The sequence below is a fragment of the Megalops cyprinoides genome, chromosome 2 (assembly GCF_013368585.1).
Source record: "Megalops cyprinoides isolate fMegCyp1 chromosome 2, fMegCyp1.pri, whole genome shotgun sequence".
NCBI classification, from domain to species: domain Eukaryota; kingdom Metazoa; phylum Chordata; class Actinopteri; order Elopiformes; family Megalopidae; genus Megalops; species Megalops cyprinoides.
The window spans coordinates 43,360,091-43,387,478 of NC_050584.1; the positions used below are offsets into that span (position 1 = coordinate 43,360,091).

A 27,388-nucleotide genomic window follows, 5' to 3' on the forward strand; every position below is an offset into this window, starting at 1 on the left:
TTTGTTTCTGCTGCTCTCTGCCTCCTCGGCAGCTGCCGTTTTCCGCGTGGATTCACTTGGAAGCCACACAGGAAGATCAGCTGAGTAATGTCATGTGATCTAGAAGCGACAAGAAATACGGAAGCGATCTCTTTACAGCAAACTTAAGTAACGTCAGTTACTTTGTTTATAGAGACAATAGAAGTCGAGCAGCTACGGATCGGTAAGTCATCTAACAAAATGTCTAACCAGCGTAAATGTTGCCCTATCTTTTAAGCATAGTATTAGAAGTATATAGCTAACCAGAGTAGACAACATGTATTTGTTTTCAAGGTTGATGTGAGTGAAACATACCTGTAATCACCTTTCGCAAGCGGACAACATTAGGGAGCTAGCAAATAGACACAGACATAACTGGCTAGCTCAGTAGCCTGTAGTGCACTAGATAGCTATTTGTGTATTAAATTAGGTATCGTAAGAAACAGAGCTGTGTTTTAGCTAACTAGCTAAATGTATTTTTTTCTTGGTAAATGTATAATTTAAATGAGTTTAATGGTAATTAAATATTTAGCAATCTACTCTTGGTGATAATGGACAATTAAATGACTTGCTGCCGCATAGCCTACTTGCTTAGTTACGTATTACAAACCCGTTAGATTCAGGATTTGACGCAACTTTGAAGGGTTTCGATGGGCAAGTTCGGTGAAATTACCTATTAGCCACGCAGCAATCCGGCGATCTACCGAAAATGAGGGACGCTAATCGCTTTGCTTCATTCATCTTTTGTCCCAACAGTAGTGGGTAAGCGTGCGCTCCACACTCAAGATGTCAGATGACAGGTTTCTGTCAGCATTGGCCGTGACTGTGTGTATGCTGATGACATGTGGTGAGTATTTTCCTGTCGGGAACCTTAGCAATTTCCCTTAAGAAAAAAGTAGTGCTGAGAGAGTTTTAAATACCCGTAATTATTTCTGTAAAAATGGCGGAACAGTGTAACAACCTTTTTTTCTACATCTCAGATGCGAGTGTGTTCCTGTCGGCTCCACCCACTGTAAATTTGGAACAGAAAAGTTCACAAAATGTGACCATTGTTCCAAGGTAATATTTAAGCTTCTCTCCAATAGTCGACTTAACGTTAAAGCTTTAAGTAAAATATTATGTGGCCTCGCCATTTCTTTGGTGTTCTCAGCCTTATGTAGGTGTGTTTCTTTTAAGAACGGATCGCTCTGCTGAGGAATCATCTACTTATCTTCATTCATGTCTCTGTTTTCCTGTACAGTGCACCGCTAAATGTGACTGCAGCCATTCTCTTTAACATCACCTATGCTTCTAAAAATGCCTCTATTATTATTCATCTCCCTGATGAGGTACGTTTTATCTGGCAATCCCACCTAGTAATTTCTATTTGCTAGTGGAACAGACTTTTTTTGTTTTATAAGGGGAAGGACATATGTGGAAGTGAAACTGAGAGACTGCCTTTCAAATATTTTGAACATTTAACTGACTGCAACATAAGTCTCAGTTACACATTCTGTTTCACAGGTGGTGTTGCCCGCAGGGGCCCCGTCATGCAGTTTTGAGGTGCATGCAGAACACGTGGGGCAGGTGACAGCATATCTGTACAGTAACGGCACCAACCTGACAAGGTGAGGGGCAAGATCGTATCAATTCTCAGATAACTCAAGGAGAGAATGTCTGGTAACTGTAACTCAATTTGAAATATAGGGGTGGAGGGGGGAGTGTCTTCTGAATGGCTCAGACAACAGAGGAGGTTTCTCTTAGTGACAATTGAGTCCCATGACCAGGAAAGCAAACTAGCTATATCATCTGCTGATGATGATGGGTAGCCCACGGTGCCTGTCACACAGCTGGCATCATGTGACTTATTCAGGCGCCTATGAGGTACTCGTATCATGGTAGTACAGAGATGCACTTATTTTATCCACAGTTTTATGTCTGCCTCCTGGTGCATTATGGAACTTGTAGTCTGAAAAGTAGCAACATTGGGTGGGATATGTTTTGGAGGGTTGCATGCATGCACCTTGCCCTGTGCTTCCACTCAGTTGTAGCGGTTGTAGTGATGGAGTGAGCTTCATGTTCAGTTGGTGTTTGCAAGTAGTTGCTTGGAAAAAGGAGGAGTATTATTTATTCGTGGTGTTTTTGCATCATCAGCTGTCAAACTCTAGTAAAAGGCAATGTGTGATGCATACCACAGGGTAAAAAACCTACAGGAGCATTTCTTAACAAAATAGAAAAGATGACAGGACTTGTATGTTTGTCGTGTGATGTGCCTTTAATGAGAAAATATCAGAGTAGCAGTGACAAAACCCTCAAATTACATGCATGCATTAAGTATGCAAAGGTGTAGCACATCACAGGAACCTACTGAAATTTACATTTGTACATTACAGCATATTTACAAATAATGCTGTTTCAGAAAAGGCAACACTGCTGTAACAGCTTTTATAAAGGTGCTGTTTTGTCTCAGATTTAGAGCCTTCGCTCTCCATTAGCTTGATATAACACCCTCAATAGCTTTTCTTCCTCTGTTTTTCAGCCTCACAACCAGGATTCGTTTCATGGTTGTCAGAAGCAACATCCTTGAGATCATCAACCAAATCATTGGCTGGATATACTTTCTTGCCTGGTCCATTTCATTCTATCCTCAGGCGTATGAGAACTGGAAAAGAAAAAGGTATATGTAATAGGTGTTTCTTTTTTTAATAAAAAAAAATCACATTCCTGTTGGACACTAATTAATTCACAGTCACCATAATCCAGGTTTTAAAATCTTAAAGCAAATTACAGAGGGGACCTCTGTCTTTACTAATAATGTCTTCCTTTTAGTGTGGTGGGGCTGAACTTTGATTACCTGGCTCTCAACTTGACTGGATTCATTGCATACAGTGTCTTTAATGTGGGTCTCTTCTGGGTACCCTACCTGAAGGTAAAATATGGCTGCCTGTGAATTGACTTTTGTAATTACATTCTTTTAAATATGTTTACATTTGGGTCAGACATATTTAGCTCAAATTTAATGACATGTTTCCATCAAATAGAACCCTTTTCATGAGAAGAAAGGATAGTCCCTCTCAAGAAATTGAACATATAATAGGTTATATTCAATTTTATTTTAAACTTGATTTCATCAAACAGTAGTGATGATTGTAATACCACAAGGTAATGAAAAATTCTCAAGTATGTCCTTAATATTTTTCATTGGAGAATATTTGGAAGACATATGGAGGTTGATTTTGTCAGAACAGATGTTATAGGGTTGCATCTTTAAGATTAGGTGTCTGGCTGAAGTGTACAGTTTGTACTGTGAGAGATACACTTTAGACATTTTAGGTCAGAGCTGTCTGAGGAGACAAGAGGGGAACTGTAGGAGGGATACAGACATCATAAAGTACAGAAGGTGTTATGGAACTTGGATGTCTTCTCTTATGTGCTGAATTTGGAAGGTACTATACAACTAACTCTGGATTTGGAGTCAGGTTTTCATTACTAATATAACAGAAGGCTGTTAGGAAGGTCACAATACTCAATAGGGATTGAAAACCTCAGTATATTTGTTCTTAATCCAGAATGATTCCTTCACTTGACATTGCCTGTTAAATGTGTATTAATGTACATGTGTGTGCTTTGTATCTTTAGGAGGAGTTCTTGAGGAAATATCCCAATGGCGTGAACCCAGTTGATGCCAATGATGTGTTTTTTAGCCTTCATGCTCTGGTGCTGACTCTGGTGTATGTCTGCCAGTGTGTCATGTATGAGGTGAGTGATGTTTTGCTGTTACCTCAACAAGGGTTTCTAATTTAAGTATTATTATTATTATTATTATTATTATTATTATGAGTTACATATGTGTCTCGTTTAAAGATTGGATCATCTCAAATTCTCAGCATATGTGTGAGTGAAATGGTCAATCAAGCTTTTCTGGTTGAATTTGTGGTGCTCAGTTTTGAAGACAAATTTGAAAATCTCAAAAGCATATCTGTCTCCCCTGGAACAATAGCATGTACAAGCGTTTCAAAGTTAAAAAGCATGAGTGAAATGTCATAATAAATGTGACTGCTTTCTGGTGTGTATGTATTTTAGAGAGGAGAACAGAAGGTGTCCAAAATTGCCATCGCCTTACTCATAATTGGCTGGATGTTTGCTCTGGTTACCCTCTTCGTTGCTGTGGCCAATAAGATTACGTGGCTGGAATACATTTACTACTTCTCTTACATAAAGTTAGGTGTCACGCTGGTCAAATACATCCCTCAGGTATGAAATTTTTTTTTTTTTTTTGCTTTTTGTAATGCTTGCAATATTATTGAAGCAGTGGCTGAAAGGGACTAGTAATCAGAGAGACTAAATAGGTAGTGGCTCTTGTCAACATATAAAAATGGTTTTAATTAGCAGATGTTCTTAACTGTGGCAGCTTAAATCATTGACATGTTTACACAAGAAGGAAAACTTAATTCTGTTTTTAATTCAGCATCCAGGTTGAGTACATTGCTCAAAATTAAAGCAGCTCTATACTGCGTGGGATTCAGATGCATCATACATATAATTCTTTTGTTTTCAGACCTCTGGCCACTACACTGCTGTCTTACCTGTACACAGGACCATATTTTTACAATAACGTCCCTGTCTGAGACACTGTAGTCTGCATCATGTCTAACCCTGGATTCTGCATCAGTCCCTAACACACCTTCATTACATACCCTGTTTTGTGTGCCTAGGCTTACATGAACTATCAGAGACAAAGTACAGAGGGATGGAGTATTGGTAATGTGCTACTGGATTTCACTGGTGGCAGCTTCAGCCTCATTCAGATGTTCCTGCAGTCATACAACAATGGTAAGACTATCCACACCACATGGAAGGTATCAGTGGTCTGTTGCACTGCAAGTGAAATCTTTTGGGTGATGTGAATAGATAGAGGGTAAAAGGCCATGTCTTGTTAGCTGGATTTATGTATTCATTCATTCATTCGTTTTGTAGATGAGTGGAAGCTGATTTTTGGAGACCCTACGAAGTTTGGATTGGGTGTCTTCTCCATATTTTTTGATGTGTTGTTTATAATTCAACACTACTGTCTGTATCGACGACCGGATCCACAATACCAGCTTGTTGATTAGCCAGGTAAATACCTCTGCTATTAAACTTGGTGCCTTTTACTTGCAAGGACTTGTGACTCTGAGGACTGTACTTTTTACAGTCTCCCAAAAAGTGGATGAAGAGGATGTTGTGGACAACACAGGGCTTTTTGTTTTGGAAACAAATTACATGGAAGTGAAATATTTTTGTAGGACTATGGGCATTATCAGTGTCAATTGGGGGGATATTTAAAGATCTTTTCTGATGTCATTGAGAAAACAACACACAGAGTTCTGTTGTAAGGACTTCTCTGAGTACTGTATTTTTATCTGTTCACATTTTATTGATCACAATGTCAGGTGCTAATTCACAAATGACACTGAGTTTGTCCTTCTTTTATTTTTGTGTTCATTTTTTTTGGGGGGGGGGGGGGGGGGGGGTTGGCTTGCAGTACACTGATATTTTCCTCTTAGCAGATGATGTGCATAATCAACATTTCAGATGAATGTAGAACTACATTATTCATTGTTCTGTTAATTATCAATATGTATACTTCTTGTAAAAACAATTGGTTAGAAGGACAGGGAAATTAAAGTCCTGTGATGACCATCATTAATAAGGGATTTCCAATAAACATTTTATACTCTGCCAGTGTACTTATTCAGTTTTGTTTTATGAATGCTGAGGGGGAAATAGTGTGGTGAGGTACAGTGCCTTCATAATGGAAATGATGGAAGCTTGTAGAGCTTCATAGTCTGTGGTTGTGAAGCAGAATGAGGTGATGCAGGGTGTCAATATGACATTTAATTATATACTACTATAACTCTTAAACTCTGCATGTATGTTACAAACATGACAAATTGCATTCACTACATGTTGAGAGCATTTCTTATAGAGATATTGGAGCTTTTGAGTAGCTAATTACATATATTATCATACTGTATATGTATAGTCTGTATATGTAAGTACTGCTTTTTTGTACACTGAAAGCGATTGTCTTCTAGATTCAAATAAACTGCATTTTTAGTGGCCTGGTGAAAGGTAACAGCTTACAGTTGGTTATGCTGGAGGGATGTAGCTATAGACTGAATATGCTGAAATTTAGCCTTTTGAAACAGAACATACTAATGATAAGCAGTATCTTTTGCATTTTGTCAAATGAGTTTAGATGGTAATTTATGATTCAATATTCAATATTTTGTAATCATCTAAAAGATTTTGTTTTTAAACTAAGAGTACTGGGATGAACTGACTTCTCATGGGTCTGGTTACAGCAAAACCCTGTAGTGGGTATGGTCATATCTGTTGTGGCTGTGCCTATAATTGACATTATCCACAATTCTTTCAACTCGGCTACAATGCACAGATGTAGCTCCAGGCTGAATATGATGAAATGGGCTTTCCAGACAGGAGGGATTAGTGATGAGGAATGTGTACTTTTTGCTTAGCAGTTACTGTTATCAAGGGCAATTTACACACCTTCCAGTTTTCCCACACTATAATTTATACACCTGGATGTTTATCGAGGGAAATTGGGATGAGTGCTTTGACCAACAGTAAAACAGAAGCGGCCTACATGGGAACTGAAGTGGAAACTTTTGGGGTTATAAAACGACTATGCCAGACTGCCAAAGACGGTAAGAAGCAAATCATGTAGTGGTATGAAGTTGATGGTATAGAAGTAAATGCTTGAAATGGTTCATATACACACATATATATATATATATATATATATACACACACACACACACACACACACGCACACGCACACGCGCACACACACAGAGGTCTCTGCGCATGAATCCATCGCTGCCAAATTAACCTACCTTCCACTCAGTTTAGAAGTAACGCGCATGATCAGCGAATGGAATTGTGGGTTCAAGTAAGGAAGTAAAATGGCGGATCTTGCAAACGAAGGTAAGGAGCTGCGCAGGGGGAAAGGAAAACAAATGAAATGAATGAGCAACTAAAGTCGGAAGGGCTGATCTGCAGTCACGGAGAAGTGTAAAGGAAAGTGTCAGGGAGCTGGAGTTGTGCCCGTGACTCGACACAGGTCTGGTCGGATAATGGAGAGAGAAATTTCGGGTAACGTTTGCATACATAGTGTTCCCGGCCTTTCAAATAATCTCCAGATAGGGGGAGGAGGGGAACCAGGCCAAAACGTCGGGCACAGTGGTGTAATGGGGAGGGGGTGCTTTGAGATTGGAATCCATAACTAGCTAATTATTAAAGCGCGACACTCATATTTAAGTGTGATCCTCGTTGCCGTCTTCTCATAGACTCGTGTATTATGCTAACTTCATTATTGGTGTCGATCGGGCGCTAATGCTAGCATAGTTGTCTGCATCGTAGTGACCAAATATAACAATGTTAACGTTAGCTAGCTAATGCTCCACTGACTTGTCAAGGAGCGGTAGCTTGGTTGCTAGCCAGTGTCACCTAAATCTGTTCACCATATACGTGTACAGTTAGGTCATATAAGTAGGTGCAGTTAAGATAAACTAAGTGGCTAACTTGCCTAATAGAGAGGCAGATGTAATGTGGGGGCAATCAGTAAGCCAGCATGCTAGTGGTAAGTGAAAGGGTAATTCTCAACGTTCACAGCTAAATCAAGGAGAGCGGCATTCCACATTAGTGGGATTACTAGCTAGAGGTAGTTAGCCAGTTGCGGGACTATAAGCATGGCATTTCTTCGCGTTTGCATAGTTTTAGACGATTGCGTACGTCCTCGGAAACCGCAAACGTTGCACTTGCATAACGTTAAGTTGTTAGTTTCCGATTTAAGATTTAGATCGGATGTGATTAGCTGGCAAGCCTACTTGGTTTAACTTCGGCTGACAAGCGAGTGGCTTGCTAGCGATTTTTCACGATTCCTGCATACTTTGCAGACTGCCCGTGTCGGACGTGAGCATGGAGTGAAATTTGATTTCTTTTGAAGCAGGGATAGCTGTGATTTGTAATGTCTGTCTCTCCTTTTTTTGTAAAACCATGCAGTCAATATCCTGCTATTTTCCAGGCCCGGTCCTTGATGACCCCTGTATGTACGTGCAATGTTTCGTGTTCAAACTGAGCCCTCACTAGATTCGATTTCATGAGCTCTGAATTGAATACTGATCTGTATTGAACACTAATCTCTTGAGTTGTCTCCTGTAAGTACTTGAATTACTGTTTGAATTACTGTTTAAAGGTTCTTTTTCCAAGACGTTTGTGGCGAAGTAAAGATCGATTGTTGTCATTTGTTGTACGCCCAAATGCCTGATTAAATTAAATCATGTTTTCATGTATTTTTAGCAGTAGCCCCTTAGCAACAAAATAATTTGAAATACTTCAACATTTTTCTTTTTATCAGAAAAATGTCGTTGTCAATCAACAAACTAAATGCTGTTAATGTGTTTTATTTGTAGCTGAATCAAACTCAAAGTAGGGTTGGAACAAAACCACATATATTTGACTACTGCTGGACTCTAGGTCAAGTCGGCAAAATGGTTGTATGTCAAAAACATACAGCACTTCTAGAAATCTGTCAGCCACTCAGTAGGTCTTGGAGGTTGAAGAGTATGCAGTGGTGGTTGGTGAAAAGCTTGCCTGCAGCCTGAGGATGTATTATGAAATATTGCTGAACTTTCCTAAACAAAAGCTGTGAATGTGTGGTTTCAGATGGCTGGCTTTAATTTCTGTGTTGGTAGTGAACTCTAGACATGAGTTATGATTTGTGTAAGTGTAGTTTTTGTAAAATGCATGAATAGTGTGAGTTCACAGCTGCGCAGTGCATACTACTGAATGGTTCAGATGAAAATGCTGCTCGTCATTGTTGTAGATGTGATTTTTTTGGGGGTAAAAGTTCCTATGAGTATGCACTGTGCAGCTGTGAACTCACACTATCCATGCATTTTACAAAAACTACACTTAGACAGATCACTTGAGTCATTTGACGTGACAAATGTCTCAAGTGTTCTTTGACTGGTCTGATGGAGCAAAGGAACTCCAAACATAAGATGCATAACTGTACAAGCGAATGAGGAAGGTGGTTGCTCTCTACGGCTTTGTTACAGGCAGTGACTCTGGGCTATACTGAGCATATCTCACTATCACTGATGTGCAAGATACTGTACTTTAGTGCTACTACTACTTTATTTAGTTCTAGATTCTGTAAATATCATTGCCTCACCCTGCAAATTGGTGTTCTGTGTAACATAGTATGTGTCGCTCAGCTGTACTAGTTATTTTTAGTGGGACGGTGTACAGAAATGGATGCCATTTTTAAACCACTCTGGGACCATTGTCTCATGGCTTCTAAAAATACATGGGGGGGATCTGGCTGAATCATATGCTTCAGCCATGTGTTTATAAACAAGGTACGAGGTTTCAAGTTTAGCTCCATCTGTCTGTGAATGTGTACTGCATGTTTAAGTGCCATACCTTTACATAAGTAAGGAGAAATGAAAACTGTCAAAAAACTGATAACACATGCATGGATATAGCTTTCATTCAGTGTGAGTCAAGTGTATATTGGCAAATGAAAGCAGTATAAATATGAATATTTATCACACTGAAGTTGTAAAAAGTTGTTCGAGGCCAAGTGTATGGAGTTTTTGCAATAATTCATATCCCTCTGGATTCAGTCTGTAGCACAGTGTATGTCCTGCATTCTTGTAGAGCAGCTCGAGAGATAATCATGTTTTGTAGTTTTACACCCTTAGGGTGCAGGAGCAATGCCAAGCCATTAAAGAGAGCTTTGTACTTTCCCGCTGTAGTTGAGCAGCAAGCTTTAACGCTACTGCATATTAAAATGTTGGTTCAATGTCTGCTCGCTCTGGACTTATCAACATTTGTTGTGCTCACTGCACATCACGCCAAGAGGGAAAAAGTGCCTGACGTTCAGCAAATTAACCGGCTCACTGAATCTATGGAAGTTTCAAGCAAAATATTAAATTGTAGAAGGTTTCTTCCACAGTGAAAACAGTAGGTAGGGAATTAAAACACTCTTCACACTCAGCATTTTAAGATGAAGGATAGATTTGCATGATCTGAAAGGACATTGAGAGTTCAGATGTATTTTATTCAGTAATATCAGTGTTGCTCTTTTTAAAACTGTTCTCCACTTATGTTCCATTATTAGATACTCTGAAGTTTTAGGAAATTTAGGGAAGTTGGCTAGTTCAGGGAATTGATGCAATAGATCACATTATTCATCATTTATTTTAGCTGTATGTCATGCCACATTTCTGCAGGCCTCATCCAGCTGTGCCTCAGTGATGGTGTATATCAGGTTAGGGGTATGCAATGAAACTGGTGCCACCAGTGTGCAAAGCATGTGAACAGAGCAGAACAGGAACCTTACTGCAGGAGTAAGGTGCACACGGAGTACATTGTCAAAGCAGAGAGTGAGCACAAAACCGCATTTTCGCGTGTGTTTCCCTGTACGTGTTAGCTGTGTGGAATAGAGCATTGGGAAATCCTTTCCGTGTTTCATATAAATCTCAGTGTACTAACTGCTCGAGTTGATAAATGAAAACACATGTTAACATAGCTTGTTAGTAGCACAAGTGATGAGAATTGTCCTTTGCGTGCTCTGAGAAATGATTCCATAAATCTATGTTTCTGCTAAAAACAGATCCCCTAAATATATTTAGCTATGAAAAATGGAAATGGACCCATAGTATATCAGGATAGTCTGCTGTTTATTGACAACAGGGCGAAATGACAAATGTAAGCTGGCCGTTAAACTTGCATTGAGCCCCTCCAAAGATTTCAGATCAGTAATTGGACAGTAACAAAAATTAAGACTGATTTAATCAAAGTGTGGCTAGTTACCTCAAAATAATGAAGAATCAAAAAAATTCAGATGATTGCCCCAATGATTTAAATCAGCAAAGCAACACAGGATGTTTTTTTCTCTGTAAGTATGAGCATTATGAAACGACAAGCCAATCAAAAGCTTGATGAAATGGAGTATATGCATTTAACATGACAATTTGATCAGTGACATCTCATGCCATTCAAGGGTTTAGTGTTCCACAGAGGATGACTGGAGTCATGTTCGTATTGCTGAAGGGTGTGAGGTGCTGCATTTTTTGGATTTTTTTTGTTGTTGTTTGAATTAGTAATGCTGGGTGTAGAGAAAGTAGTACAGCCAACTAGCTAGTTGTAAGTAGCCTAACTTTATACTTTTTAGTTGAACTCTGCATGCTTGTACCTGCTAGCATATCTTATGCAGTGAGATTGCATTAGCCATACGAGCTACTCTTTTGTGGTTCCAAAAACATATAAAAGTAGTTTTATTTATTTTGACATGTATTAGTATGACACAGCAATCAGGGGTGGGCAAATCTTGAATTCATGTGATTGTCTGTTGGGCAGACAGTATCCCAAATCTGGTTGGCCAGGGTCAGTCTTTGGTTTCCCAGATTTTTGAAAATTATTTTAGTAATGTACTGGAATTATCTGCAGTTGTAAGTGTTTTTACAAAGGGGTGAGTAGTATGAAGGCAATCAAAAAGGAATACAGCTTAGAATATGAAGCAAATACTGAAAGAAGAAAATAAGAGAGAATGAACTATTTTTACTGGTTGCCTGCTGGGCAACCAGATGTCCAGTTTTGGTTGACTGGGGCTAAAAAGTGGTTGCCTCAGGGAACTGATTTCTCCACCCCTGGTAATGACATGTGTTGTCCTTAATAATAATGATGTCTGTAAAAGGTCCAGGGCTCACACATCTGCTTTAGTAATATTGTTCGTTACATTTATAATGATTACACCTGTGCAGAATGAGTCAAGCCTTAATAGTGGTTTGTTCTCAAAACCGGAATGAGGTGATTTGATCAAATGAGCCTTTATCTTTTATTAAATACTTTTCTCCCATTTTATTAAGCAGTAGCTTATTCTAAATTAGCTTCTGCAAGCATGGAACATGGACTGTTTTTTGTATGTACAGTACTTTTATACTGTTGTTTATTAGATTGAACGTTTAGGGACGGCAGTGGTAAGGAGCACTTTTGTACGTCGCTTGGGATAAAAGCGTCTACTAAATGAATAAATGTAAATGAGCAGGGCTTGTAACTGAAATGTTGCTGGTTTGATTCCCTGCTGCTGCTGTACCCTTGGGCAAGGTACTTAACCCAGAATTGCCTCAGTAAATATCCAGTTGTATAAGTGGATAACATGTAAAAAAAAACTGTTACCTGTTTGAATTGCTCTTGATAAGAGCATCTGCTAAATGACAGTAATGTAATGAATAAAAATGTGAGTCTTCTCATGAATGACAGTGTGAATTGCAAGTGCTTGGTAGGCTGCAATAGTGCAGTCATTGCTTGATGAGACTTTTCCCAGTGTCTCAAATGCCACTTCATTTACAGATCCCTTTCTGAATTACTTCATATTTTTCCACCTTCAGTCTTCACGCTGTTCCTGTCTTAAGACTCGAGAAGGATGTCTTTTTCCTGCCACTGGAGTCTGCAGTTTTTTCTCAGAATATTTTATGTGGTGATAGTCAAGGCCACATAAAAATTTAAAAGTTTGTGGCAGAGTTTCTCCCTTATTACACACGGTTGCACTTGTTTGAGTATCTATTACGTGCATGTGTGCCCAGAATGATTCTTATGAGTGGACTATTTGATTCTTACAGGCAGAGTTTAACAGCATTAATATAGGAATGGTGCTGTCCCCAGGTTTTTGCATCACTACTTAGTTCATTTTAATAGCAGTAGTTTTTATGAACAGAATGCACTGTGCCGGATGCTGTTGTCTTTTTGACCACAGTCTTCTGAAGTCTTCTGAGCTGGTATAGGTTTAGGCATGACTAATAAACTTCCCCTTATTTAGGTATAACTATTCATTTGAGACTGGGTAAATGGTACAGCTGAGAATGTTGTACTAACCCTAACCCTAACTGAGAATCCACTGTATTACATGTTATTCTTTTGAAATGTCAATTAAAAAAATGAATATGCAAGCCCCAAACTGATGTTTTTAAAAATATTCCATAATACAGTGTGCAATGATATGCAGTCAATGTAGTATGGCCAGAGAGGGCATTGTTTGGATATTTATGAAAAAAAAAAGGTTTCATGAATATTTTTTGCTGTAGCCTGCTTGATCCTGCATGTTTTTTTTATGTCGTCATGCATTGCAACTGACATGTTATGGCTAACTGGTAGCCTTTTAGTTAATTTGGAGCATCGTATTACATTTGGTCCCAAGAAATATGAACGTTAAAATAGGTAAGTGGCCTGTGAAATTATAGAAAGTAAGTCATGCATGTCTTCGTAAGCTGAGCTGTTCACGCGGTGAGCTAAAAATATATCTGAGTGCAAAATATAGCAGCCGAGTGTCTGTTGAAGGTTTATATCGTCTTTTAAATTCATGTGTTGGGACGGGCCTTCATTCCGTTTGCTTGACACTGTAGCTGTGACAGGTAGTATGTAAGTGGAGTGAAGATAACTTGTCATAACCTATTCAGGGCACAGTGATTAAGTTGAGTCTCATGACTAGCAGCTAGTTATAGCCTCGGGAGTGGTTTATTCACTCTCACTATGGTACGTTTACAGCAACACATACTGTGACAGTAGATTCCATTTGTACAGGATGCTTGTATCTTGAAGAATACAAAAGAACATGTTTGAAATGCTCTTTCTGTGGCAATTGAAGCTATTTGATTGGTAGATGAGGTGAGGCCAGTTTGGTTCCTTGGCATTGTTTCAGTGCAGATTTCAGGACGTCACACCCAAGAAGAACAGTGAGCTCTCAGGGTCCGTTTTGTTTGCACTGAACTTTTCTCATGGTGAATATTTACTGTGTTCAAGGTAGCATGAGCAGAAACACAAACCAAACACGAGGAACTGTCTGAGTCGAGGAGAAGGAAATGGCAAGGCTTGGAGCAGTAATTTTGTCCCCTTTGAAACCATAGTGGTGGTGTATAATTTGTAATTTAAATTTTTATGCACGTTTTCCTTAAGTTGGTAAAGAGTGGCAAAAATTGTTGCCACTTATTTACTGATACATGTTGTTTATTAAAATGTAAGATGGATTCTGTCAATCCATCAATAAGATGCCCGTCTAGACCAGTTTGAGTTCACTAACATATCCAACTCTAGACTTACTTTTAACAAGTGCCTGAAACATAAAAGCATCACAGATTCTTCTCATTGATTTTGTGTCTTTAAAAATGGACACACACACACAGCTGATGGTCAGTAAAAAATAGTCAATGGCTCACTATCACCTGTAGTCACTGTTGTGTGTTCCACACATAGTCCATTGTTGTCCATTCTTGATGAAGACACTTTAGACAAACAAATGTGAGGACAAATTGATTAGCTTGGTTGAGCAAGTGCTGTACAATATAACAGTACCAAGCTTATGACGACCAAACTGACAGGAGATTGAGGACAACCTGGCTAGCATTGTTTAGCTAACATAAAGCTATTTGTCGAAAGTTAGCTAACTAGTTAGCTAAAGAATAAATGAACAAAGGTAATGATATTGTTTGCGATGGAGAAGGTAGGTAGCATGGGCTGTTCACTGGCTAGTAGAGAAGAGATTAGCCGCAGTGGCAGACAGTGTGGCTCTCCCACCTACAGACTGAGAACATATTGGTAAATGAGCTGTCAGCAATAGTCTGGGCTGTGTGTTCCAGCCTCCGGACCCTGACCCATATTGTAGGAGAATATAGTGACAGGCATATTCTGTGGCAAACAAGACAGGAGCCTCTGAGTATGATTTAATATCAAGTTACTTCAAAGTGTTTGTGTTTTCTGGAATAAAATGCTTCTACTTCTGATATGACTTTGCCCTCTGCAAGACAATTTAATATTAAGGTATTATGTATATGCGTACTTTTTAAATCCAGTGTTTATTTTTCCTATTGTGTTTTTTTCCTATTTAATCAGGGATATGAATATGCGTGGATATACGCACACACATTAGAGATGGCAGTTTATCAAAGAAAATGTTTTGTCCTATTGATTAATCAGTAGACTGTTGAAGTCTCTTTTCCGCTGTGGTGCACGTTCTTTAGTATTTGGATGTTCTAAATGTTGTTTGGAGATGTGTTCAGTCTGTGACTATTTCTGATGTACGTGGTTGACTTCTTGATGTAATCCACATAGCAGCTGCAGGAGTAGGGGTAACTGTTGGCAGTACAGTAAGGGGCAGTTTCATGTTTAATGTCATCAGACTGGGATGTGTTGGTTTTCACCAGTTCAGGGGTTTGAGAATGACACAAAAATGGAGAAGCTTTCCCTGTTTTTGTATTTTTCCACACTGCCCCAGAGTTTTGTTGAGGACAAGCAGTTACCGTTGCATTCACAGGATGCTCACATGTCATCTCAGAGTGGAGGCAGAGACCCATAGAGTGTTCAAGACCAGGCTTGCCACAGTGCTAGATACACTGTATAAGCTATAGCCAAGACAATGACGATAAATGGCCCGCTCTCGTCGTCATTCTCCTAGTTTTGTTACGTTCTGGTGTTATGCTTCTACAGGCCTGCCTTGTGAAAATGCCAAGGTAGTGGAACTGGGGATAAATTTAGATTGTAATTCAGTTTGTTCCATATTGTTAAGAACGTTTGTTATTGATAACACGAAGTTATAGAATTTTACATGTAGTCCAAGTCTTTGTTTCCACAGCAAAATGACCTAAGCCAACAGCATGTTTGCCTACATGACATTTGACAGTATTTGGGCCCTGTTGCTAGGTTGGGTGGTAGGGGTGTTCATCTTCTATTGTCAATATGGCATCGGCATCTGCCTGTCAGTAGGCAGTAGACATCTCATTTTACAAGGAAGGAATTGGAGGAACTTTTAGGCTACTTATTTGCTTATGTAATCATGTGGCAAAGCGTACAAGCAAGCACATATTTTCTTTGGAGATGAACAGTTGGTGGGAAAAGATTAAAAAAAATGACTGAAAATGAATTGCAGATGGGAAAAAATATCCCAGTACATGATGTGGAAAGAACTGTGTATTAAATATTAACATTTAAAAGCCACAACATATTGGGTTGTCCTCAAGCATACAACATAGTGGGAATATTGGAAAGTACCAAGACTTCCATGAGCCTAAACACATCAGCTCATAGCACACAGTCATCTGAACTGGATTTCTGTATTTATTTTAATAATACTTACTCCTAACTTGGTTGCTTGGTTTTCTTCACATATCATCTGGAGCACAAGGCAGAAAATTAATCTTTGCTGTGCTGTGCATATGATCGATGCATTTCTGTCATTAAAACTGAAGACAATCAAAGTCATATTTTTTGTTGTACTGTCCATGACTAGAATAACAAAAGCACAAGCATGTGGATTTCTTTATTTACCATACCTTAGCAATCAAATATTCCTGTCAGTTGTCGAAGGAATGCACTCAAGTATTTAGAAAACACGTGATATAGATTTTACAGTGGAGGTACCAAGTTACGCACAAATGATGTTCTGGGGTCTGTTGCACTTTAGCAGTATGTTAGACTTGATGAATTTAAACACACACTGCGGTATTATCTCAGAGCTGCACACATACACCTAAGTGGGTCAGTAGAAACCTGGCGCATGTGACAGGTCATGGCTAGGGTCATTAAAACCAAATTGGGTGTAAAATGTGTCAAGAAGTTGCATGAGAACATGTTGGGAACAGTACTTCATGGTAGGCATAAATAGTTTTGAACGAATGCTTGCTTTAAACATGAAACTGGTGTGAACTTGAAACGTGCACTTTCACTCACCCCAAAAAACTTTCCTTTGTTTTCTTTTCTTTAGAGAAACCTGCCATAGCACCACCAGTATTTGTGTTCCAGAAAGACAAAGCACAGAAGGTAAAGCAGGCAGTGCTGTTTCATTGTATCATTTCTTTCGGAGCAGAGGCAGTACGTCTCTGACGGCAGACCCCTGTTGAAATAGCACAAGCTGGATAGCTGTTGCATGATTTGTGCATTGAATTTTACACACCATAAAAATAAATCCAGTTGCCTTTAGTCAGTGACTGTTGTCTATTTCAGAGATCAGCTGATGGATCCAGTGCAGAAGATGGAGAAGGTGAGTAGATACTCTTAGTGTTGCAGTGTCTTTATAGAGACTTTTTATGTTCTACCTTTTTAGTGGTGGTGACAAAACTAGATGCCCTTGTTTCTGTCAGACTCAGACAAAGAGGATAGTGATTACTGTCCCCCTACGAAGAGGGAAAGAACATCATCTTTAACACAGTTCCCACCCTCTCATTCCGGTAAGTGCACAAATTGCATTACATACATACAGACTGTGTGTGGCCTGTGTACCACTGTAGTGGAAGTAACTGAGTTTCCTGTCTAGTTCAGACTTGTTTTGTCATGGACGGTATTCTTTGTACTAGAACCACTTCAATTGATGAAATCCCAGTATGTCCTTGCATGTAGATATATGACAGAGGCACTGACTTTTCTGGGCTTAGGCCTGTACAATATCTGATATTTACCCCAACCATGTTTGCCAATTCTGATAAACTCTTTTAACATCACATAAGTTAATGTCACTCCTAATGTGATATTTTAGTTTTGTTGCTTTAAGCTGTTTTCCAATAACCATGGGTTTGAGTGTTTTATAATATCACCAGGAAACACATTTACTTTTAGCTTTACAGAAGCCAAGTTCAACTTTTTGGTTTAGCGTTACCATTAACAGAGTGTAATTGATTCAAGAAATGACATACTCAACTGTAACAACATTGTGAACAGCCAGTCAGTTTATGGTATGGTGTTGTAAAGTAACATTCTAAGGATGTGGTCAGTTAAAAGTGTTGTGTGCACAATTCTTAGTTTGTTGTCTTGTTAACCAGCCACAAAAATAGATTAGTAATCAGATGTCTGTATGTTTTGTGTCCTCTGCCTTTTTACAATTACATACAGCATAGCCAAAATGTGCCAATCACTTGAATTTGACTAAAATACTGTGGATGAGTACCTTGTGGTATTCAACAATGAAGGTGAAAATGGTACAATACATTTGCACTTACTCAACATTGAACTACAGTTTATGACATTTACCATTAGCTGTGCATGATTGTAACATGACCTAGTATTGGGCTTGCGCATACACACGGATGAGAGCATTTAAGAATGGTTACCTTGGCTGTGCTAACACTATCTGTGGGACTTGGGCAGTCACATTTTTCAACAATATAATCGGTTTGCCTTCTGTGAGCTGATTGCCACAATCAGTGAGTAAAGTTATCATTTCGGAATGATGTCATTCTAAGTCATGTATTTGCGTACAGGGAACTGTTGACCCGTACAATCTGATTGCAAGAATGAAAACTGATAGTTTATTAGTAAAGCAAATGTGGAAATGACCTGCTTTCCCCCGTGTTTACCTTTCTTCCTTTGTAGTTTCCAAGAACAATGTGTTCATGCCCTCCAGTTTCTGTCAGTCTCCAACTGGAAATTCTGACTCAGAACCTGGTGAGACCAGTAAACTGTTTTCTTTTTTTTGTTTGTTTCAAAAACCACCTTAGCAATGTTTGAAAATGCATGGTGCTTGCATGTTTTTATACTTTTTTTTTTCTTTACTACATGACTTAATCTCAGGAATGGTCCACTGCTTTGAGATGCAAAATAAATTTCTGCTAAAAACAGACAGTAAAGTATTATCTCATCACATCTCATCTGAATGACTTTCTGTGTCATGGGCCGCTGCAGTGGGAATTGTGCTGTAACTGGCATCTAGGCAAGCTGCATTTGAAGTCTTAGAGGAAGCACAGTTTGACAGGCTGTCCATGCGAAGCTGCATACATTTCTAATAACTCTGCTGGGAAAAGACATGCATGTTACAGAGATGCGATTGCATGTCGCTCAGTGTGATGTCGGATTGTAGTAGCGTGTAGTGTTGCCTCCGCGGCATAAATTGATTTGAAAACTTGATGTAATTATTATTCATTAAACCCTGCTTCTGTGGCGTTACTTTCATCCCTGTTTGTGATCTCTGCTATTTTGCAAAGTAAACCATTTTGTTTCTATGGTTTGGTTAGTTATTTGATCTACACAACTTGTGCTTTGTTCTTTGAGCAACACAATTTATCTTTCATAAACCCTACCTAACCACGTATTATCTGTTTGTGCACATCTGCCAACAGAGGAAAAGACTGTTGGATTTCGCCTGAAACCACCCACCTTGATCCATGGGCAGGCACCAAGTGCTGGTGTGTATTAATGCCTCTGTAGTGCTTTGATTCTCTTCCAATCTATAGCTGTAACACATTTGTCATGCTTTGTGTTACATCTAAAGCAGAGCTCCTGAAAAGCTGCCCTGCTGCAATGGGAATTATGGATGGTGTAATACTAAACCATTGATTTGTCCGTCTTTGTTTAATTTATGACACAAACAGAAAGGGTTCCAAGAGTCCCTTGTACAGATTTTATTTAGCATGAATTGACACACACTAATATTTTTTTAGCAAGAGTTGTTCCCATTAGTTATACATCTGCTGATTGGTATCTTGCTAATTGCATCAAGCTAACTAGCTACATGTATGGAAAGATAATATTTTCACAACAAATATGTGTGAAATGAATTTCTACTGGTTACACTTACCTCAGTCCCTGTTATATTGCACAGATCTGTTTGCTCAAACAATCTGTGGTTTATTTCTGCTTCATAAGCTCATAGGCAGTTAACTGGAGTCTCAGTGAAAATGAGCCCTCAGACTGAGGGAAGTGTAGAGCTTGGGTGAACTCAGATGACCTGCAGTCATGAATGCCACCATGGCCTTTTCTGAAAGGCACAGCTGTTTCTCAAGACTCAGTCTGTTGTTAACCTAAAGGGACCTGGTATTGGAAAACAAGAGCCGTACTGTTGACTTGATTAGTCGTGATGCTTGAATGTTGTGGGCTCCTCGTGGCAGTGGAAGCCATGCTGTTTCAGATCCAGGCTGTGAGCAGGTTCTTTTGCAGGTGTGCCCAGCCAGAAGCCGAAGGAGCAGCAACGCAGCGTGCTCCGCCCTGCAGTTCTCCAGGCCCCAGTGCCCAAGCCTTTCTCCCAGGCCAGTAAGTACCCTCTCCTGGAAAATCAGGAGTTCCACAGAAAAAGGCCACTGTTTCATGTGATTCACTAACATACTTCCTAGAATAAGCAAATACAGCTTCGTCACATGCGTAACTTACAAATCTAGGATAGTCCTGCTATTTCTTGGATGACTACATATTGTGCTGTAGGCTCAACACCTAACAGGTTTGCTTTTGTCCTCAGATGTATCCACACAGGTTTAAGCCGTGAATATCTTTTCCCTTTCCTTTCCCTTATGTTGATTTGTCCCAGCATAGATGGTTAGAGCAGTGCTGTGTTCTCTCTTTGTGCTCATTTTAAGTGGTTTAAAAGCTATAAAGCGTGATTATTTCTATAGAATCAAACTGAGTGGACAGAGGTGAAAATGGGTACGTGTCTGTTCTAAATTCCATTCGTCTCTGTTGTAATTGCAGATTCCAGCAGTGGGACAAATGGCATGAGTAAATCATCAGACAGCACTACAGAGGGGCAGCCAGCCTCCCAAAATCGCACAGAGAACTTGGACGGTATTGCAGAGGAGACGGCCAGGTCACAGGTGAGCACTGAGGTAAAGAAGTGCTGCAGGCACTAATGTGGACATTTATGGGGCTCATTAGGATGCTATGATGCCTTGTCATAATGATTGTAGCCCCTGTAACCCTGACACCATTAACCTAGCTCTGGCTTAAGCCTTGTCATGATGGATGTTAATGCTATTTCTGTGTCCATTCAGTATATTTTTAACATTCGATGGGAGTGAGGATGCTTTCTAATTTGAGATTTTTCTGGTTGGATTGCGTGTTTCTACCCGTAGTCTTTAATTGTGCCATTATTCAGAAGCTTGTTCTGGCAGAAAGTAAAATTCTTTTTCTTCTTTAAAAAAAGTCATAGTCTTGATTGATTGATATTGACATACTAGGTTTCTTCAGCCTGATCTGACAGTGTACAGTGTCAATGTCACAGGCTTGGAAGCCTGTTTGCAACCAGTAGTCAAGTACATAATGGATTTTACAAATTTTTAAAAAAGATTTCAAAGTTTCACTAGTGAGAAAATCTAAATTTTGTACATGCACAGCAAAGTGAAACGTATATCCGGACTGGTCCATCTTGCTGTGTTCTAGGAGAATGTTAACTCGGAGGGTCGACCGAGCAGTGGGAGAGAGGAGGACCAGGAGCGGAGACAGCCCCCTGGAGTTTCCTCTTTTGTATTCGGCCAGAATATCAAAGACAGAGCAAAGGTTACTTTAAGTTCATTGGGATTTTACAGCTATGAGGAAAATGTGTATGCTGTTTACAGTTGGTGTGGGAGTGAATCATTCTGTGATTCTTAGGTGTATATCTGGGAATTGCTGCTTTTCAGTGCAGCCTTGCTTCTGCGGTGTTCTGCAGCTTGTAAAGTAAATGCTGAAATGTAATATAAATATTGAATTAATTTATGGTTTTGATAACTTTTGTGATGAAATTAAGTAACGATTATTTGGTTGATTTGATTGATATTGATTGATACAGGTATTTTGAATGATAATTTTTAATACAGCTGAACATAACGGTAACAGTAATATTCCAGTGCTTATTTTAAAATGTATGTAGTAAAATAAAAAATGTAAAATCAAAGCGCAATAATAAAAATCAAACTGATGCAATTAATGAAGATATTTCTGTTCTGTTTTTTTTTTTAGGTTGATGAAAGTAGTGCTACTTCTAAAGAGGAGTCTAAAGAGAGCAGCTCTCCAGCAACAGACTCTCAGTCGGGAGAAACAAATTATTTCTTGCAGTATATCAGCACTCCGAGGCAAGTTTCCTGGAAAGCTTTCATGGCTGATGTCCAGTGCTTTCATATGGGGTACTGACAATTTTTTTTTCCTCTGCTAATTGTTGCTCTGTTGCATTTCCAGCTCACAGAAAGCTGTGAACAATGCAGAGTCTGGGACAAAGTTCGTTTTTGGACAGAACATGTCTGACCGTGTCCTGGTGAGTCTTACATTTTTGGCTGAAGCAAATCTGTACAAAATTTAAATATTTCAAGATAGCTTTTATAAGAACGGTTATAGACTGCAACTTTATTGCCTCAGTTTCAGTCTGTGCTTGTACTATATTTGATAGATGTTTAAGATGTATTTTCTCATTTATTGCTGCGGAAAACTGACCACCACTTATTTAATAGACCAGACGTATTGCAGACCCAATTTTCCAGGCAAGGTTGTATGCTGAGAAAAGTACTCTCCGCTTTTCCACAGCAGTAATCCATGATGCCTAGTTGCTGCCACATTCTTGATTAGTTGACTGACTGTGACAGTGCTTGCCATGAATTACCAATCAATATTTTTGACTGATTGTAGTTACATATTTTCCAAATCCCCAGAGGTAATGAATAAGAAAAAAAATCATTTTCGGCGGGAAAAGGATATTCCTCTAAAGAAGAGATAGGCATCTCTTGGGATGTGGGATGAGGCAGATCCAAGCAGTGGAGATATGTCTGTGTTCTGATGGGATGTGGTAGATGAGGGGTGCACCTTACTGTGTGAAAACTTGTTTATTTTTTGACATATATATGTTAACCCCAAAATAATTAAATAAAATGTCAACAAAAATGTCACAAAAATAAATACTTATATATGCTACCTCACTGTAGAGCAAAATGAGCAGTAAGCAGCTACTGTTGGAGTTGAGTCTGAGCAGCAGTGAAGAGAAATGCATTCCATTCTGTATAACTAGAGATGGTGCATATTAGAGAAGGGGGCAGAGTACATGGCTGTATTATTATGAGATTGGTGTTGTTACTCTTCCTTATTCTTCCTTCTACCTTATCTTTTGTACTGTACTGTGCTTTCATGAACTGTGTTGCCCATGTTTCTGTAGCACAGCAAATAAGTTTCTGGGATGATACATCTATATTGATTAGTTATTTGGTTATTCTTGCTTCCAGAGTCCCCCGAAGTGCAGTGAATTGTCAGTAGAGGGCAGCAAAGAGATCCCAGATGCCTCAGTCTCTGAACCCTCTTCACAGGACACTTCTCCTGAAAAGGGTAGGTGTGCTCAGGTTTCAGAGTAGCACATTTCTTTTCAGAGTAGAGATTATCGTTTGAGAATATCTGGAGTGATTTCATGGTCCTGACAGTAGCTGAGATGTTGTCAGATCTGGCTGTGGTGTATGTAGTTTGTTTTGTTCTCTTCCCATTACTCTTCCCTGCATTGTCTTGTGCTGAGTGCATGTTGCGGACTGATTTCATGCCTGTCTTTATAGCGAACAGCGTGACTGAGTCTTTGGAGGAGTCAGCAGCAGCTTACACTAAAGCCACAGCTAAGAGGTGCTTATTAGAGAAAGTAGAGGTCATAACTGGAGAAGAGTCCGAAAGTAATGTTTTACAGGTAAGCAAGGTGGTATTCATTAGCTTTCGAACAGACATGCCATTGCTCTGACAGTTCCTTGGATCTCCGTGTGTTTACTATTAAAGCTATTTTAAAATGTTCAAAATATTGAATTCAGTCATTTTTGCATTTATGTCATCTGACAGCTTATGTGCTTCTAATTAGAGAGGAGTTTGAAGTCCTTTTTTTTAATCTCCTTAGATACAGTGCAAGTTATTTGTATTCGACAAGACATCCCAGTCGTGGGTAGAAAGAGGCCGAGGACTGCTGAGATTGAATGATATGGCATCCACGGACGATGGAACATTGCAATCAAGATTAGGTAACAGACCTGCTTAGGACTGCCAGTTTTTTGCAGGGAGGCAGCAATACCACCCAGCCCAGTCACAGTAATATCCCAGCTGATCGTGCACTGTCTGTCTCTGCACTGCAGTGATGCGAACCCAGGGCAGCCTGCGTTTGATCCTCAACACCAAGCTGTGGGCCCAGATGCAGATTGACAAGGCCAGCGAGAAGAGCATCCGCATCACTGCCATGGACACGGAAGACCAGGGGGTCAAGGTCTTCCTCATATCGGTACGACACTAGGTCTGGAGCGGGTGGAGGTGCTTTTGCAGAGCGGGTAATCGCAGAAAAAGGGAACGTGAAATGCAGCTCTTCAATGCGTGGTGCTGCTGTTCTAATTGTTGCACAGGAGTAAGCAAGAGTTGCAGTACCAGCGCAGAGCATGCTTTTCCCTGTTCCCTCTCAGGCGAGCTCTAAGGACACGGGGCAGCTGTCCGCTGCGCTGCACCACCGCATCCTGGCCTTGCGCAGCCGTGCTGAGCAGGAGACCGAGACCAAGCCAGCTGTCCTGCAGCCGGAGGTGCCTCAGTCCAACGAGGAGGACAGCGACGAGGATGATGTCATTTCTCCCTCGGCTGGCACCACCCCAGCTAGCGGTAACCGGCCACTTACTGCAGCCCTCCCACCCAATGTGCTCTGGCCCTCTTCTGTCTCTGTTTAAACATGCTCTTTAAAAACATGATCTTTAATATTTAAATTACAGTATTACTTTAATAGTGATATTTAATATTTGCAATTAATTTATATGTAAATATCCTAAAAGCAGCACAAGCGCCACATGCTACAGCACGAACACATTATCTGTGATGTATTTTTTTTTTCCTTTCTGGGGACACCATCTGCAGGCACAATAACAACCTTATAAAAAACAGCAGTGTGTTCTGATGAAAAGAAAAAGTCTTAAACTTGGTGAACGACAGCATTACTCTGATGAAGGCAGACATTAATCATGTGATGCATTCAGAAGGCATTTCCTTGAAGCACTAATCATTAGCATGGCCAGCTGTGCCATCAACATGAGAATCATTAACTTTTATTTATTTTTCTGTTTCAGATAAATTATAAATGAAAGTGGTCTGTCAGAGTCAAAATAGAACTGATATTATTACTCTGAGCTAGTGTTATTTGCTTATTTTTAATCTTATTTTTTCATGCTAACGAGCAGTTAAGTAATTCTCAATGAAATGAGCAAAATGTTTTTCAGTCCATTTTCCTTACTCTGGGTATGAATTCAAATTTCTGTTCCAGCCAAGCACAGAAAAATAGTGTCAATATAACTAGAAAGCCAGTTGTTCCTGATTAAATGAACAGTATCCACAATAGCAATGCAGCTATGCTTGAAGTATGAAATGACATTTAGAAAATTACTTGCATCATGCACACCCTTAGTTTTTGCATTAAAAAACTGAAATCTTATAAAAATTAAAAACAGTATGTCATTCACTTAAGACAAACAGAAATCATAGGTCAGCGGTTGGCAAACGTAGTTTTGGAGTGCCTGAGATTTTTCTGTTTTTTGTCCCATCCAAACTCCTAATCACTTAATTGGATTAATAATGCTGAGTCACCTGTTTCACCTTTCAGGCTGAGTCACATTTATTTGATAGAATAACTGATCCAAAATAAGTAGTAAAAAGTCAGATGGAGCAAAAAAACAGAAACATCTCAGGCACTCCAGAACCAGGCTTCCTTACCCCTTACTGTAGAGTGGCAAATCAGTCATTCCTGACAGCTTATTAGTATTTTTGCTATTACAGAATGCCAGAACCAACAAAGAAAATTATTCTCTGCATTTCTTTCCAAGCTGTATTTATTCATGGTCATCTTCTTGATTTGATCTAATCACCACTGAGTCAATTGAAATCGTAAAATCCAGTTGGATGGGATAAATACCGTCAACTGAGCAACTTGTGAACTGAAAAGCAGACTTGACTGGCCCCCTGTGGACAGAGGATGAAAGTGCAGTTAAGAGAAAGTTCCTATTACAAGACTCCTTTGAGGCATTATTTTAGAGGCGATAGTGTGTTTGGTATTTGCATTGGAATTTTTATGTATAGATCTTTATACCACTTGAATGAGATTGTGGACACTGTTAATGACATAGATGGATCTGTAAAGATTAGCCTGTCCCTCGGAGTACTGGCAGACTACAGCTGCAGATGCCACAAGTTTAACTGAATCCACCACTCTTTTGTCTTAGGTACCCCAGAAGCTGGAGAGTCCCAGGTGACTGGGAGCACATAGCGCCACCTTCTTTCCACCTGCAGGGATGTTGCCGTAGGGGTGAACTGCAGGCACCCCTGTGGATGACTCAGACCAGCAGTACTTTGGATAGAAGTTAAGTTCCGGAGAGGATCACATGCAGGTGTTTCTCATTTACGTCTGCAGTTCATTTTACTCTGCATTCAAAGTAAACCCAAGGTGGTTTTTTTTGTTTTGTTTTGTTTGTTTTTTTTTAACTGTAAACTGCAGAGACTTTTTTTCCCGCTTTGGTTTGGGACTTGAATGCTCATCATATTGATGAGTGAGAAGGTGTGAGAGATTAAAAAAGTAAATAAATAAAGAATAAATGTTTTTTTTTCTCCTCTCCATTTATGATGTGGCACATTTTAAGACTACAGTTTAAAGTATGGGACCTTTTTATTCACCTCTCAAGAGAACATGCCTCTGGGACTCACTACCAGCAGGGCTCTCATTTTGTTCAGACCTAAAAACTCTTGTCTTCTGGAGGATTCTTGTTTGAAAACTCACTTCACCTCTCTTTTTCATGTAACCAATTTATTGTGAGTGAACAGTGTCTGAAATATATTTTTTAGTTTTGTAATTTTCTTTTGTTAATGCACACACACACACACACACACACAACCTAGCTTTAATGGGTAGTCAGTCTATTCCCTTTTTGTCAACAATGAGCTCCCTATCCATTTCTCATTTGAATGAATAATTCAAGATCTAGAACTTGAAGACTAAAACACACACCATTCTCTGGTGGGTCTATGCACAGAGGATTAAGAGGAAATAAAATCAATTATACCAATACATGAATATCTTTCAGGTATTTGTGTCCAGCAACAGAGCTGTTATTGTTAATATGTTTTAAAGAAGTGAACCTATTAGCAAACTAAAAGACATTCTTTATTTAATACTTTAATTTTCAATACCTTTTGGGGGTATGTATTGTGTTAAGACTTTTTTTATGAATGGCTAATGCCATATCTTTTTTTTCCCTCGTTTCATTATTAAACATACAAGTTGAAGAGATTTTTTGTTTTTCATTTTACTCTCATTTTACTTTCATTTTGTTAAACATCACTATATATTTTCATGAGATTTCCTACTTTTTCTGTACTGCTTGAAATGTCATGTAAAGCTTTTCTGAATATACTATAATTTACCACAGAGCACAGCATTTTTACATTTTTCTCCCTAAAAATAAATCTTAAAATCCAGTTAAAGACACATTTTGACAAAATGGACATTGTTTTTGAGTTTGACCTTTTGAGTTATTTAACATTCTCTTAATACTTCCATGTATATACATGGTATGTGTTTTTGTTCATCTTGTAGTGTTTGCATATACCATGAGGTACATGAGACTGT

The 27,388-nt window shown here is 39.2% G+C and overlaps 2 protein-coding genes across 5 annotated transcripts; both read left to right on the forward strand.

The window, feature by feature from the left end:
* The first annotated feature begins 123 nt into the window (after positions 1-123).
* Positions 124-5,423, forward strand: ctns (cystinosin, lysosomal cystine transporter). Its single transcript, XM_036522475.1, has 11 exons — positions 124-202; positions 775-865; positions 999-1,077; positions 1,259-1,346; positions 1,522-1,625; positions 2,537-2,674; positions 2,827-2,926; positions 3,637-3,756; positions 4,081-4,251; positions 4,713-4,830; positions 4,975-5,423. Exons 2-11 carry the CDS (start codon positions 805-807, stop codon positions 5,109-5,111), a joined length of 1,116 nt encoding a protein of 371 aa, XP_036378368.1. The 5' UTR covers positions 124-202; positions 775-804; the 3' UTR covers positions 5,112-5,423.
* Positions 5,424-6,949: 1,526 nt separating this feature from the next.
* Positions 6,950-26,857, forward strand: ranbp3a (RAN binding protein 3a). Of its 4 annotated transcripts, none has more exons than XM_036521385.1 (17): positions 6,950-6,987; positions 16,823-16,878; positions 17,062-17,098; positions 17,199-17,285; positions 18,424-18,495; positions 19,167-19,232; positions 19,984-20,076; positions 20,509-20,642; positions 21,196-21,312; positions 21,754-21,866; positions 21,970-22,045; positions 23,001-23,100; positions 23,319-23,443; positions 23,645-23,765; positions 23,877-24,019; positions 24,195-24,384; positions 25,989-26,857. In XM_036521385.1, the coding sequence occupies exons 1-17, from the start codon at positions 6,966-6,968 to the stop codon at positions 26,030-26,032; spliced, it is 1,596 nt and encodes a 531-aa protein (XP_036377278.1). In that variant the 5' UTR covers positions 6,950-6,965; the 3' UTR covers positions 26,033-26,857. The 4 variants fall into 4 exon arrangements, with proteins under 4 accessions (XP_036377278.1, XP_036377282.1, XP_036377281.1 ...); XM_036521389.1 differs by having other exon boundaries at positions 20,509-20,630; XM_036521388.1 differs by lacking the exon at positions 6,950-6,987 and adding an exon at positions 7,017-7,155.
* The last annotated feature ends 531 nt before the right edge of the window (positions 26,858-27,388 follow it).